Genomic DNA, 14,466 nt, shown 5'->3' with positions numbered 1-14,466 from the left:
AGCCAACAGTTGCATGCTCACCGAAAAGCAAACCATGGTTAGCAGCTCTAGTAGCAGCAGTAGCTGGTATCATAGTGTTACTTATTCCTTGATGCCAGGTGAGAGGTGCCTATCACCTATTAAAATTCTCGATTTCTGTGCTATGACGGTGTGTTTAGTACTGGTTGACTAAACTACTTGCTTATACTGGTTTTGGTTTTGGTTTTTGTGTTAGTCGACCACGTGAAACTTTTTGAGCTTTAAAGTATTAATGGGATTGAAACTACTGTATCATTCGAATCATACAGATATTACATTAGTCCAATAACTTATCAGTATGGGGATGGAACTCCAGGACAATGTTTGGGGTTGGATGATTATCTAATCCTATAGTCCGAGCACTCAATATAGGAATTTTGCGTGTGGCAAGGTAGCATTGGACCCTTTCTCGAATGATAGTTCGGAATGAGCAAATCATATCTTAGTTACTAAATAAAGTGTTTTGTTGAGTTGTGCTTGGTGTGATCCAAAGTTGTGCTTCAGTGAAATGGTAACAAAAGTTTGTCATACATTCACTTATTCATTGATCCTTTATTTTGGGGCTGTTAGAAGTCCACACGAGATATTAGTCAGGGAGGTTAACACTTTACAAGTAGGTGTCATAAGTATCTAGATTAGGTAAGATAAATTGAGTCCACAACATAAGATAATATTAGAATAATAAAAATAAGATCATTTAAATTTTGTGTTATTGGTAAAGCTACAACCATACAAGAAAGTGAAAAAAGGAAATATTAAGAAATGATAAATTATTAGAATTAACTCTCACTCACCTGATTACAAACAAGAAAGACATTGTAGGATACACAAGTCTTTATAGGGTTAGTTGATGAAATGCAAGGAGACTTGGACGGCCTTCCGAAGCCATTTGATTTTTGTGAGGTCTGACTCCCAAGGTAGCTTCCACGTTTCTTGCATTGCCTATGTCTCAATGCCCGATCAACATTACTAATTGTTTTGTGAGATAAGTATATATATTATCTCCTTTAGTTAGATGCCTTTAATATCTTGATCTTTGGACTTAATAAATTTATGTTGACATTTATGAAAACGATATATTTAATTTTATTTATCTTAAAGCAATTGATTTTACTGATCAAAGGTACTCTTTTGTTATATCTTAATTAAAATATTTGATAATAGGTATTTGTGTTAAGATTCTGTGTGCTGAGATGTGCTTTCAAACTCCTGTTTACTGATATTTACTAAGTTAATAAGTCACTGTTTTATTATATTTTGTGCTGAGATGTGCTTTCTACTCTTGTTTTCTTTCTTGTTTACTCCTAAGTTAATAAATTCTTGTATTAACAGTAGTGGAATCATAATCACAGTTTACTATAACTGTGATGTGTAAGCTTCCAACTCCGAAAGAAGGTGTTACACCTGTGTGGGAATACGCTATTGTGTTTGAATATGTTAGTGGCACTTCTCCGTCAAGTAATATTTAGATGCTGGGACTACAAACACTTGCTTCCAACTTGTCTCATATTTTCAAGTGAGTATATATATTGGTGTTGAGTCGACATTAGCTCGAGTGCTGAGTGATTAGTGCCTAGTTGGATATGACATATCGGTTTGTCCACATGCCAATCCTCCTTATCAAGCTCAAAGGCTAACGGTCACCTAATTCAATATTTAAGACGATATCATATTTGGTCATATCTACTGTTTTCTTTTTTCATTGTGCATAATTTATTTTTTATTCTTAATAATTTAATCTTTTATATTAATGATCGTCCAATGTAGTAATTGATAAGGGTAAAAATGGTAACATGACACGTCCTGACGTCAGCCATGCTTGGACAACACATTGCCTGAGGAAATGGGCATTAACGCCGACTTGATATGCGCCAGCATCACCGGCTCTCAATCAACGACTCCACCGTCTAACCCCGCGCACTCAGCCGAGGTAGAGGAGGACGTCGACCGAGGCTCGCCCATACCCTACGACAACCGGTTCTCCACGTAACCCCAATGGCAATGTCAGACGCCATCGGAGGTACGGTCCTGCTCCTGTAGGTAGCCATATCAGGTAACATCAAACTCATCTATAAATACCCTAGAGTTCTATACGAATGGGGAGGACCACAACCCCCTCTACGTCACTGACTTGATCGTCGGAGGGGTCGGGCCAAGCTTCCGACCCGACCTGTGTGCAAGTGCGAGACGAGGTCGCCTCTTCCCCGGCGCTACGACGAAGCTCTCCTCCTGCCGGGACATCCCGACCAAACCACCGTAATCGACCACCAGGAGTCCCCGAGGGACGCCATGCAAGATCCCTTCCATTCGGACCCCTGAACAAGCCGCGTCGACCCCGAGACCACGGCTAAAAAAGTTGTTTACACCAACAGATTGGCGCTAGAAGGAGGGCCCGAATGTCGAGGGATCCTCAGACTGATCCCGACGAACTCCCAGCCGAGAGATCGTTCTTAGCAGGGGCGCAGGCCGTGCGTCCCTTGCGTGACGGGCCGCGGGCTGACGACCTCCCCGTGACCTCGGAACGCTACTGGCGTTCATTCGACAACCCGGATCTGCTTCCGCCCGAGGGCGCTCCAAACGTCCCCTCACCGGTGTCATCCGAGGTCTTTCACGGCCTCGCTCGTCAAGTCCGAGCTCTGACGAATATGGTGCAAACCATCATCCCGCTTGTCTCCCAACCGACACCCCCGCTTATGACTCAGCCGCTACGGCAACAAGAGCCGCCCGCCCGGGCCCACATGACGCTTCCGGAGCCTCCCACTTCGCCTCGGGTCCGATCGACCCCACTCGGGGATCCAGTGATGGCAGACCCGAGCGGCCGCCCAAAGCCCGAGGTATTATCTCCGGAGTCAATGGACTCCCTACGAGCCCAACTATGCTTTCTTAGTCAGCGGCTCGACGAACTAGAGAAGGAGTTTCGCAACTCAAAGGGAGAGCTCGGGATGGACGCATATCGAGGATCTCCGTTCGCACCAGAGATACGAGATCACACGGTTCCCCCGAACTTCTAGCTCCCTTCTTTGGACGCATACGACGGCTCCATTGGCCCAGCGAACCATGTCGCCGCTTTCCGTGCCCAATTGGCAATGTACGGAACGTCTGACGCTTTAATGTGCAGGGCGTTTCCCACGACCCTGAGGGGTTCGGCCCGCACATGGTACAGCGGCCTGAAGACCGGAACGATCACTTCCTTCGGCCAACTCGCCAAGGACTTCGAGTTCCACTTCGTAGCCCATGCCCGGCCAAAGCCCTTCGCGGCACTGCTCCTCGGACTCAAACAAAAAGAGGACGAGCCCCTCTCACATTTCGTGGATCGCTTTGCCACGCAAATCCGGAGCTTATCGGACACTCACCCCTCTCTGTTAGTATAGGCGTTTATGGTAGGCTTGCGACCTTCCAGATTCTACTGGTCCCTCGTAGAGTGACCCCCCACCATAGTACCAGATATGCTCCAGCGAGCTAATCGGTACATCACGGCGGAAGCTTGGGTGACCGCAAGGAAGAGGAGTGACTCTGGGTGGCGGGCTTCGTAGCAGCTGTCAAGCACCCGCGGTTGCTATCCGGTGTAATCCTCGTGCAAGGAATCTAGCCCCTACCTCAGTCTCTTCCAAGTGAAGGCTCCATGTTTACTTGACCGCCTCTTGGCTCACGGTTAGCTTCGGCCTAACCCCCCTCTTTTTTGCATTCGCACGGCTCGGTCGTAGACTGCCCGAGTCCACCCCTGCGCGGCCAGCCCGCCTGAGTGGTGTCCCTCGGCCGCAGCCTGCCTGCGCCGAGCTTCACGGCCATACACTGCCGAGATCCACCTCGGCGTGGCCTGCCCGCCTGCGTCGTGCTCCTCGGTCCCATCATCCCCGAGACACACCTGCACGGCCAGCCCGCCTGCGTCGTGCCCCTCGGCTCCATACTCTCCGAGACACGCCTGCGCGGCCAGCCTGCCTGCGCTGAGCTCCTCGGCCATTCACTGCCGAGTCCATCTCAGGGCGGCTTGCCCACCTGGCTCACGTCCCTCGGCCGCAGCCTGCCTGCGCCGAGCTTCTCGGCCATACGCTGCCGAGTTCACCTCAGTGCGGTCTGCCCGCCTGAGCGGAGTCCCTCGGCCACACCGCCGAGAGGTACAGCGCGACCTGCCCGCCTGAATCGAGTCCCCCGGCTTTTGCCATATCCCTCAGCTATAGATGACCGAGCCCACCTCAGCGCGGCCTGCCCGCCTGAGCGGCGTCTGCGCAGCCACAGTCTGCCTGCGCCGAACACCTCGGCCGCATGGTGCCCGAGACCACGCCTGCGCGTCCTGCCCGCCTGCGTCGTGCTACTCGGCCGCATGGCCCTCGCGACCACGCTTGCGCGGTCTGCTCGCCTGCGTCGTGATCCTCGACAACATGGTGCCCAAGACCACACCTGCGCAGCCAGCCCGCCTGCGTCATGCTCCTCGGCCTTTCGGCTCTGTGCCCTCCCGAGACACACCTGCGCGGTCAGCCCGCCTGCGTCGTGCTCCTCGGCCCTTCGGCTCTGTGCCCTCCCGAGGCACACTTGCGCGGCTAGCCCGCCTGCGTCGTGCTCCTCGGCCCTTCAGCTCTGTGCCCTTCCGAGACACACCTGCGCGGCCAGCCCGCCTGCGTTATGCTCCTCGGCCCTTCGGCTCTATGCCCTCCCGAGACACACCTGCGCGGCCAGCCCGCCTGCGTCGTGCTCCTCGGCTCCATGTTCCCCGAGACCGCGTCCGCGCGACCCGCTCGCCTGAAGACAGAAGCCATGCATCGGTCCCCCCTTGTACAACAACCAACGCATAGCTCCTTTCGGGGGGGAATATGATAAGGATAAAAATGGCAACATGACACGTCCTGACGTTAGCCATGCCTGGACAACACACTGCCCGAGGAAATAAGCATTAACGCCGACTTGATATGCGCCAGTGTCACCGGCTCCCAGTCAACGACTCCACCGGCTGACCCCGCGCTGTCACGGACAAACTTCGAAACAAGATGTTTGATGTAATGCTTATGTATGTCCGTGTCTTTTGACATGTTCATGCCTTGTACAGCATGTAGAGGGGCGGCCAAAGGCTTGATAGTCCCATTTTAGTTGGGTTGGTGGCCTCTTTATGCTTGTAAATAAAGGTTGTGTCATGTGGACACGTGCGAGAGATTCTCGGTCTATAATGGACCATTTTACCCTTTGTTATGCCACTGTTCAGAGCTTGTAAAGTCTGTTTGTAATTTGCATTGTCTATGAAGTATTTTTCGGAGATGTTTGCTTGTGGTTCCCGATTGAGGCGTTCTCTCTAACCCGTTCTCTCGTTTGGTGGTCCTAAGGGACAATGAGAGGCTTCGGGGAGGCTGACCTTTGCGGACGGACACGCAAGGGTGCCGCACGACTTAGGCAAAACTAGCTAAGTCCATGACAGCGCGCTCAGCCGAGGCAGAGGAGGACGTCGACTGAGGCTTGCCCATACCCTGCGGGCAGCCAATTCTCCACGCAACCCCAATGGCAATGTCAGATGCCATCGGAGGTACAGTCATGCTCCTGCAGGCAGCCACATCAGGTAACATCAAACTCATCTATAAATACCCTAGAGTTCTATACGAATGGGGAGGACGAACTCACACAGAGGCACTCCCTCTTCCACAACCCCCTCTATGTCACTGACTTGATCGTCGGAGGGGTCGGGCCGAGCTTCCGACCCGACCTGTGTGCAGGTGCGAGACGAGGTCGCCTCTTCCCCGGCGCTACGATGAAGCTCTCCTCCTGCCGGGACATCCCGACCAGACCACCGTAATCGGCCACCAGGAGGCCTCAAGGGACGCCATGCAAGATCCCTGTCATTCGGACCCTTGAACAAGCCGCGTCGGTCCCGAGGACACGGCTAAAAAAGTTGTTTACACCAACAGTAATGATTAAGAAAATTGCATGAAGCCGCTTTCAAATATCGCCATTCTTATTATCTGAAAAAAAAAAATCAAAAGCCAACTAATTATTTGACCCATGGTTAAGAAAGCTTCATACCTAGTGTCTTCTTTTCATATCCACTTAACTCGAATCATTTTTCATAACCTCCTTGCATGATAGGAAAGCTTAAGCGTGGATTCAGTGGAATTGTTCTTGTGACACGAATCTTCAAATCATGCACTGACAGTCGGATGATCATATTGAAGATCCAAATTCACAAGCGCTGGAGTCAAACAGGGTTTGACTTGTTCCCCCGTCAAAATGAACCAGCTCATTGTTGTCTCCTTCGTTAAGCCCGACTCCGCAGTCTAACATTCGAGCCCAACCCAGTCACACGGTAACGTGACATAGGATGCAATAAATACTTTATATTCTACACTCCGTTATTTCCGATAGCTTATGCGCTTCCGTTCCCTACGCTTCGCCACCATTTCGATATCGCCTGCCCGTCCCAAAACCCTACTCCACCTCCGCCGCTTCCTCTCCTCCTCCATCGCTGCCCGGATTCCTCCTCCGATGGCCGCCTCCGAGGAGTCCCTACGGCAGGCCTTGGCTGAGAAGCAGTCCGCCGTCGACGCTCAGGCCCACGCCGTCCGGGCCCTCAAGGCCCGCCCTGGCGGCGCCGCCCAGGCCGAGATTGACGCCGCCGTCGAGGCTCTCAAGGCCCTCAAGGTCGATGCTGGCGCCGCCGCCAGGCGCCTCCAGGCCGCCCTCTCCAACAACGGCGACGGGGCGGCCGCCAGCAGCAGGGAAGCCTTCCGCCAGGCCGTCGTCAACACCCTCGAGAGGAGGCTGTTCTACATCCCGTCCTTCAAGATCTACCGCGGCGTCGCTGGGCTCTACGATTATGGCCCGCCCGGGTGCGCTGTCAAGTCCAACGTGCTTGCCTTCTGGCGCCAGGTGAGAAGCCACATCCGTTGATCTTTAGCAGCAGAAGGTGTAGAAGATCCCATATTGATCTGATCTGTGGAAGTACATAACCCAATGCTATTCTGACATTCTCTTCCAGATAAGTTTAATTGAGGACTTCCAGCAATAAAGAATTGAGGCAATTTTAGATCTTTACACTCAGATATATGTCACTCTTTTGCTTTTAATTATGCTTTATAGGGTAAAGTTCTTACATTTCATAATGATAGCCATGGTAATGATCAAAGACATTTATTCTAACAGTTACTATCTCCATCTGTTTGTTTCTTGTCTCAGCATTTTGTTCTAGAGGAGAACATGTTGGAGGTCGATTGTCCCTGTGTCACCCCTGAGGTTGTCCTCAAGGCATCTGGGCACGTGGAGAAGTTCACTGATCTGATGGTTAAAGATGAGAAGACGGGGACGTGCTACCGAGCTGATCACTTGCTCAAGGATTTCTGCAAGGAGAAGCTCGAGAAGGACCTCACTTTATCACCTGAGAAAGCCGCAGAGCTCAAGCATGTTATCATGGTGTTGGATGACCTATCTGCTGAGGAATTGGGAGCAAAACTGAAGGAGTACGGGATCACAGCCCCTGATACCAAGAACCCTCTCTCTGATCTGTACCCGTTCAATCTTATGTTTCAGACCTCCATTGGCCCATCAGGCCTGAGCCCTGGGTGAGATATAATTGACATATTTTAAATGAATATGTAGATTGTAGATTTCTAGGTTATCAATTAGGATTTTTTAAATTTACCTCTACTTTGCATCGTCTATGGCTATAGGTATATGAGGCCAGAGACAGCACAGGGCATCTTCGTGAATTTTAAAGACCTGTACTACTATAACGGGAATAAACTTCCATTTGCAGCAGCTCAGATTGGTCAGGCATTTAGAAATGAGGTGTGGTTCCCCCCCTTTTACTTTGCCAATGGTCTTGGTTGCTTCTTTTTTTTATTGTTTCACCAGAAGTTCAACATCCGTATTTCATCGTATTTGTTTTTGGTCAAAGTTAAATAAATTGTCCCTATAAGACACATTCAGTATTTTCCCTTAAAGATCAAACCTAGTTCAGAAGGCTCCTCCCAAATTTATGTTTGGTTTCCTTGGAATTGCCAGGTTTGCCTTAGCTCAACCTGATTAGGTTTCATGATTCAGAGACATGGTTTTGTTACAATTTATCTTATGGCCCTAATCTACTCTGATCAAGCTCAATGCTGATTGATTCAATGGTAAAAAGTTACAAACTCCAGTCAGTAATAATTGAGCCTGTTTTTTTTATATTGTGGATAGACAATCTGTCTCAGTAATCACCTGTAGGCATTATCTAAGTGGAAAACTAAGGGGCTTCTGACAGTCAAGGTTTCAAACTTCCAATCTTTAATCATGATTCTCCAGTTGAATAACAAAACATAATTAATGCCATACACAAAGCATTTATTATTGCATATATGGTCTATGATATATGGATCTAGTCAATTATCTTAATTTCTTTAGTATAAGATTGACTTGAAAGCATAAACAAAATTTTATATCTCAACCACCATTCTTTTATCATACATGTTACTTAATATATGATTGTCACATCCCATATTTAAAAAAATAAACCATTAACTTCGTTTACAAAAGAACCTTTTTTGTATTTTTGAATTCGAATTCTTGTATTTACAACGTTAAATATTTTTTACTAAAAAAGAATCATATCTTCTTGGTAGGACCACAGGTGATAAAAAGTGTCCTCCACCTAAGACTAGGGACTATGCTTGATGTATATATAATCTGCTAGACTATCTTTATTGGTGGCTCCACATAGAGATGGACTCGTAGCTCCTTTCATAAGTTGCACTTCTAATGTAGACCACTAGCATAGGCATATATACTACATGATAACAATCACATTAATATCATAAACTTAATTTAAAAGAAATAGTAGAAAATAACTAATCATTTTAAATAATCATTTTCAAACGACACATTCATATGAAAATTTTAAGTTAATCAAATCATAAAAACATGAGACATTAATCTTTCAAGAATCCTCTATCAACTAGAACCCTAATTGCAATAACTCAAATTACTTAAACGAAACTCAAATAAATTTGGACCTAATGGAACCAACCTCAAATCCTTATAGAATCGGTCCGAAATCATCTTAGATTGGTCTAATTTAGAGTTGATTGATTTTATTTTGGTTAAGTAGGTTTGAACTAGTTAAGTTGGTATGGAATCACCCTAAACCGGCTTAAACCAATCAAATTTGTCTGATTCAGTTAATTAACAAGCTCAAATCAATGAAGGCTGAGGCTATTGAACTATGTCGTATAGTGCTAGCCCAGACGAGCCGACCCACCAGAGTCATGGATGGGTCATGGGCATCGCATATGTTTGTCTCAGGTAACAGTTTGGGTTGAGGGGTTGGATGGAGGGGTGACTATGTGTTTAATGCCAGTTGCATAACTGATCGGCCTAGCTTTACAAGTTTGGTTGAGCCTTACCACTGAACTAGACCACGCTTAGCTCACGAGTTAGTTCGTGCTTAGCTATATGAGTTTGGCCATGCTTGACTACATGGGTTGGGTCGTGCCTAGTCACATGAGCTGGATCGTGCTTGGCCATATAAGTTGTGTTGTACTTGGCCACATGGGTTGCGCTATACCTGGCCACATGGGCTGGGTCATGCCTAGTCACATGGATTGATTTGTGCCTGGCTGCATGGGTTGGGTCATGCTTGGCCACATAAGCTGGATCGTACCTGGCCGCATAGACTGGGCTATGCCTAACCATAAGGGTTGGACCATACTTGGCCACATGGACTAAGTCATGTTTAACCACATGAGTTATATTATTTCTGGCCACATGAGCTCGGTTTTGCTTGATCATATGTGCTAGGTCGTACTTGACCGCATTGGTTGGTTTGGTTAATCAACTTAACTCACGCCAGACCACCTAATTTGACCCCTCTTATTAAATTAGATTTTAATATTTTTAATTATTAGAGAATAACTTAAATTCATGAAATAAATAATTTTGATTTATGGTCTTAAATTTAAAACTAACTAATTAATAAAAATTCACATATAATTCTTGAAACATAGATATATCTAATTAAATGAATCAGAACTACTATGTTGATCCAAAAATAAGAATTTTAACAATTTAAACAATCTTGAAATTCATTTAAGATTATGAGATCATTATAAGTCAAATAATCATTTTAACATTATAAATCAATTATCATTATTTATTAATCATAAAATTTTGAAATTAAAATATTATTATGTATCATAAAATTCTAATAATCCCAATATCAAAGATTTCAAAATATAAATCAAAGCTGGTTAGACAAGAATAGAGGATCCTACGTCTCCTAATAATCCCAATATCAAAGATTTCAAGATATAAATCAAAGTTGGTTAGACAAGAATAGAGGAATCCTTTTCTCAAATCTCAATTCTCCCGCTTTCAAACTTTGAGGAATGAGAGAGGAGAAACCTCCCTTATATAGAAGAAGATGAACTTTTCCTGAAAGGTAAACAATGTTTTAATTTTTATTTTTATTTTGCTTTCACACATAAAGATAGAATTGTAATATTTATTTCTTATGGTTCGGACACAAAAATGAAATTTAAACTATTTACTTTTTAAAATCCACATCACTCATTAGGAAATAAATCAATTAATAATTTAATTGATTGATGAAATTTCTAATTTGTCCACGTAACTAAGGTAATTAATTTTATTCATTTCCTTAACTATACTACACAAACAAGGAAGTTAATAATGTAAATAAAGCAGTGCATTATTTATGTTAATTGATTTATATTAAGGGAGAAGAATTATTGGTGATTACAGTGATGATTCACTTTTTTCCAGTTTACTTCTAGAATTGACTATAATTGTTCCTTTTTCATAAGTAGGAATATCATCTTTGGTTAATTATCATTATTTTGCTCACTGCATGAGGGTTCCTTTCACTGAATAAAATAGTCCATGCCAAATAGTTGGAACTTCCATGTCGATTTTGTTGCATGAGTTTTTTTTTCATTATAATTGAATTGTCAATCTAATTCTATTTGCTTATCTATGGTGACCAGATTTCACCTCGCCAAGGTCTTCTAAGAGTCCGTGAATTCACTCTAGCGGAGATTGAACATTTTGTGGATCCTGATGACAAGTCTCACCCTAAATTTGTTGATGTTGCCAACTTGGAGTTTTTGATGTTCCCTAGGGAGGAGCAATTGGCAGGAAAATCTGCCAAACCAATGATTCTTGGTGAGGCAGTCTTGAAGGTTTGTTTTTTTAGCTATCATTATGAGTTCTTCCCTGTTCTAGATTATATATATATATATATATGTATATGTATATATATATATGTATATGTATATATATATATGTATATGTATATGTATATATATATATGTATATATATATATGTATATATATACACGTATATACATGTATATATACATGTATATGTATACATGTATAAATATATATATGTATACATGTACATATATATATATGTATGTATATATACATGTATGTATATACATACATAAGTATATACATACATACATGTACATATATGTATTCATACACACACACACATATATATATATATATATATATATATATATATATATATGTATGTACATGCATACATATGTATGTACATGCATACATATGTATGTACAAGGTCTGTCATACCGAAGCATATCGCCCGTATCGGACAGTACATACCGGTCCGACATATATATATATATATATATATATATATATATATATATATATTTGTTCCATCTTTGGATATCTTACATCTGAAGTATCTAATACCATTTACACAGGGAGTTGTCAACAATGAAACACTGGGCTATTTCATAGGGAGAGTCTTCCTCTTTTTGACATGGCTTGGAATTGATAAAGATCGATTGCGCTTCAGGCAGCACTTGCCAAATGAGATGGCTCACTATGCTGCCGACTGTTGGGATGCAGAGATAGAGTGCTCCTATGGCTGGATTGAATGTGTAGGGATTGCTGATAGATCTGCTTATGATTTACGGGCTCATTCAGTAAGTTACGTATATCTCATTTAATCATAATTGCTCTAGCAAGTTCTAATAATAGACTTCCTACATGCTATATATTTGTCATAACCATTACCTATTTTAAGACAATTCATAAGAGGTATTTAATGGAAAGTAAGAATTTTGATATTGTATTGTCTCAACTGCATTCTCAATGCATGTCTGACTGTACTTGGAAAATACTTATTCAACTATATTGCTTCATTTTGATTATTTGTTCAAGGTTTAGTATCAAACACAAACTTTATGGATGGATATTTAATCCCGAGTTGTTGACAGGAGAAAAGTGGTGTTCCTCTTGTTGCTCACGAGAAGTTCCCAGAACCTAGGGAGGTAGAGGTAAGCTTCTTTGTTTTACTTTGTCTTTATTCCCTTTCTTTTGGAATTTTACGTATGAAAACTTGAGATTTTGCCACCAAGAGAAGTATGGAAATTATAATATTTTTGTAAATATACTTCCTTTAGATGCTGCCACTCAAGCTTTCATAGAAAGTTTGTTTGATTGTTGGTGTTTATATCTCAGAAACTAGTTATTGTCCCATCAAAGAAAGAACTTGGTCTTGCATTTAAGGGCAGCCAAAAGATGGTGGTTGAAGCACTGGAGGTGAGTGCAAAGATTGCTTGCCTCTAACTACCTGTTAATTTCTGTGACAGACATTTATTTTTGCATTTGTTTATGCCACATCTCTCCATGGACAGGCTATGAGTGAAAAGGAAGCACTGGAAATGAAGGCCACTTTGGAATCTAAAGGTGAAATGGATTTCCATGTCTGCACTCTTGGAAAAACTGTTTCCATTATGAAAAAAATGGTGTCAATTAGTATGGACAAGAAGAAGGAGCACCAAAGGGTCTTTACACCATCTGTTATTGAGCCATCTTTTGGCATTGGACGAATAATATACTGTCTGTTTGAGCATTCTTTTTACACAAGACAAAGCAAAGCAGAGGATGAACAGCTGAATGTCTTCAGTTTTCCTCCACTTGTGGCTCCCATCAAGTGCACCGTCTTCCCATTGATCAAGACCCAAAAGTTTGATGATGTGGCCAAAATAATTGCAAAATCACTTACAGCAGCTGGGATTTCTCATATTATTGACATCACAGGTATGCTTATTGGAAAAAATATCAAAATAAAACAAACTAGGTCCACCATATTCAGTTTTGATTAAATTTATCTTCACATGCCATACATCTTGGTCAGCTACTGGTTGAAGAATTTACTGTTCACTCGTTATAATAGATGTGTGTTTGTTTATCTATGCTGGCTAGAATAATCTTCTGATCATATATACATGAAATCGATAACATGACAATCACATAAATACCACTGTTTTGCATGGTGATTCAAGTAATTTTAGATCATATGGGTGGACATTAAAATCAGTTTCATATATTTGCCGATTGTTGGGATTTTTTCAGGTACCTCCATAGGAAAAAGGTATGCAAGGACAGATGAGATTGGTGTCCCCTTTGCCATTACTGTCGACTCGACGACAAGTGTGACGATACGAGAGAGGGATAGTAAGCAGCAGATCCGTGTAAGCATTGATGAGGTAGCTTCGGTCGTGAAGGAGGTAACAGATGGACAGAGCACCTGGGGCGATGTGATGTGGAGATATCCAACACATTCGGCTGCACATACTGAAGAGGAATGAACCAGTAATTACACTTTCAGTTCATTGTGTTTTTACCAGAGTGATTATTGCTAAACTTGGAATTTCTTATTGCATCAAGTATTGAGATGGCTTGACCGCTGACATTTACAAACATTTACTTTGGACATATGGATTACATAACTTGCTGCCATCATTATTATAAATTGTGGTTGGCTTTCTCGAATATGAAGCTTATCATTAACAACCCAATTTGCAGCATGGTCCAGGTCATTGTGAAAGTGAGGACATATCTTGGTACAACGGTAAGCCATCAGTATTCATTTACAAACATTTGCTTTGGACTTATGGATCATTATAAATTGTGGTTGGCCTTCTCATATTTCAAACTTATCATATAAATTGTGGTCGGCCTTCCTCATATATCAAAACCTATCATTAACACCCCAATTTTCAGCATGCTCCAGGTCATTGTGAAAGTGAGGATGTATCTTGGTACAGCGGTAAGCCATCAGTATTCATCCTAAAAGGTAAGACTGCATGTGAGATGCTAATCGCATGATAAAAAGGTTCAAGACTTTTCCGTCTCAGGATGTTTCAATGTCTGCTTGCTTTGCTCTGCTAGCTTGCGGAATATGTTCTGCAGCAGTTTCCAATTTGTGATTCTTGATTCATAGACCACAACATTCATAAGCACAAGGCTGCTGGGAAATCGGCTTGAACTTGTGGAGAAATGTTAGTGTCCCAACCTTAATATCAACACTTCAACACAAATGAGATCTGGTCGTGTTTTATTTCTTTGATTACTGCTGGAACTCGAGGGGAAAAAAATTGTGGTTTTTTGGCTTCTTGTTGGCTTTTCTTCGGCATCGATTTAGTTCTTGATTTGTGT

At 43.3% G+C, this 14,466-nt stretch overlaps 1 protein-coding gene across 2 annotated transcripts; it reads left to right on the top strand.

Annotated features, from left to right (window-relative positions):
• Positions 1-6,348: 6,348 nt before the first annotated feature.
• On the top strand, positions 6,349-13,800 carry LOC135634909 (glycine--tRNA ligase, mitochondrial 1-like). 2 transcript variants are annotated; one of them, XM_065145639.1, is made up of 9 exons: positions 6,349-6,864; positions 7,171-7,553; positions 7,662-7,779; positions 10,971-11,165; positions 11,721-11,945; positions 12,240-12,299; positions 12,484-12,564; positions 12,660-13,065; positions 13,381-13,800. In XM_065145639.1, the coding sequence occupies exons 1-9, from the start codon at positions 6,364-6,366 to the stop codon at positions 13,614-13,616; spliced, it is 2,205 nt and encodes a 734-aa protein (XP_065001711.1). In that variant the 5' UTR covers positions 6,349-6,363; the 3' UTR covers positions 13,617-13,800. The 2 variants fall into 2 exon arrangements, with proteins under 2 accessions (XP_065001711.1, XP_065001712.1); XM_065145640.1 differs by lacking the exon at positions 11,721-11,945.
• Positions 13,801-14,466: the final 666 nt, after the last annotated feature.

This window comes from Musa acuminata, chromosome BXJ3-4, assembly GCF_036884655.1.
Source record: "Musa acuminata AAA Group cultivar baxijiao chromosome BXJ3-4, Cavendish_Baxijiao_AAA, whole genome shotgun sequence".
Lineage (NCBI taxonomy): Eukaryota > Viridiplantae > Streptophyta > Magnoliopsida > Zingiberales > Musaceae > Musa > Musa acuminata.
Note: the sequence above shows the minus strand (reverse complement) of the source record. Positions and strands in the feature narration are given on the sequence as shown.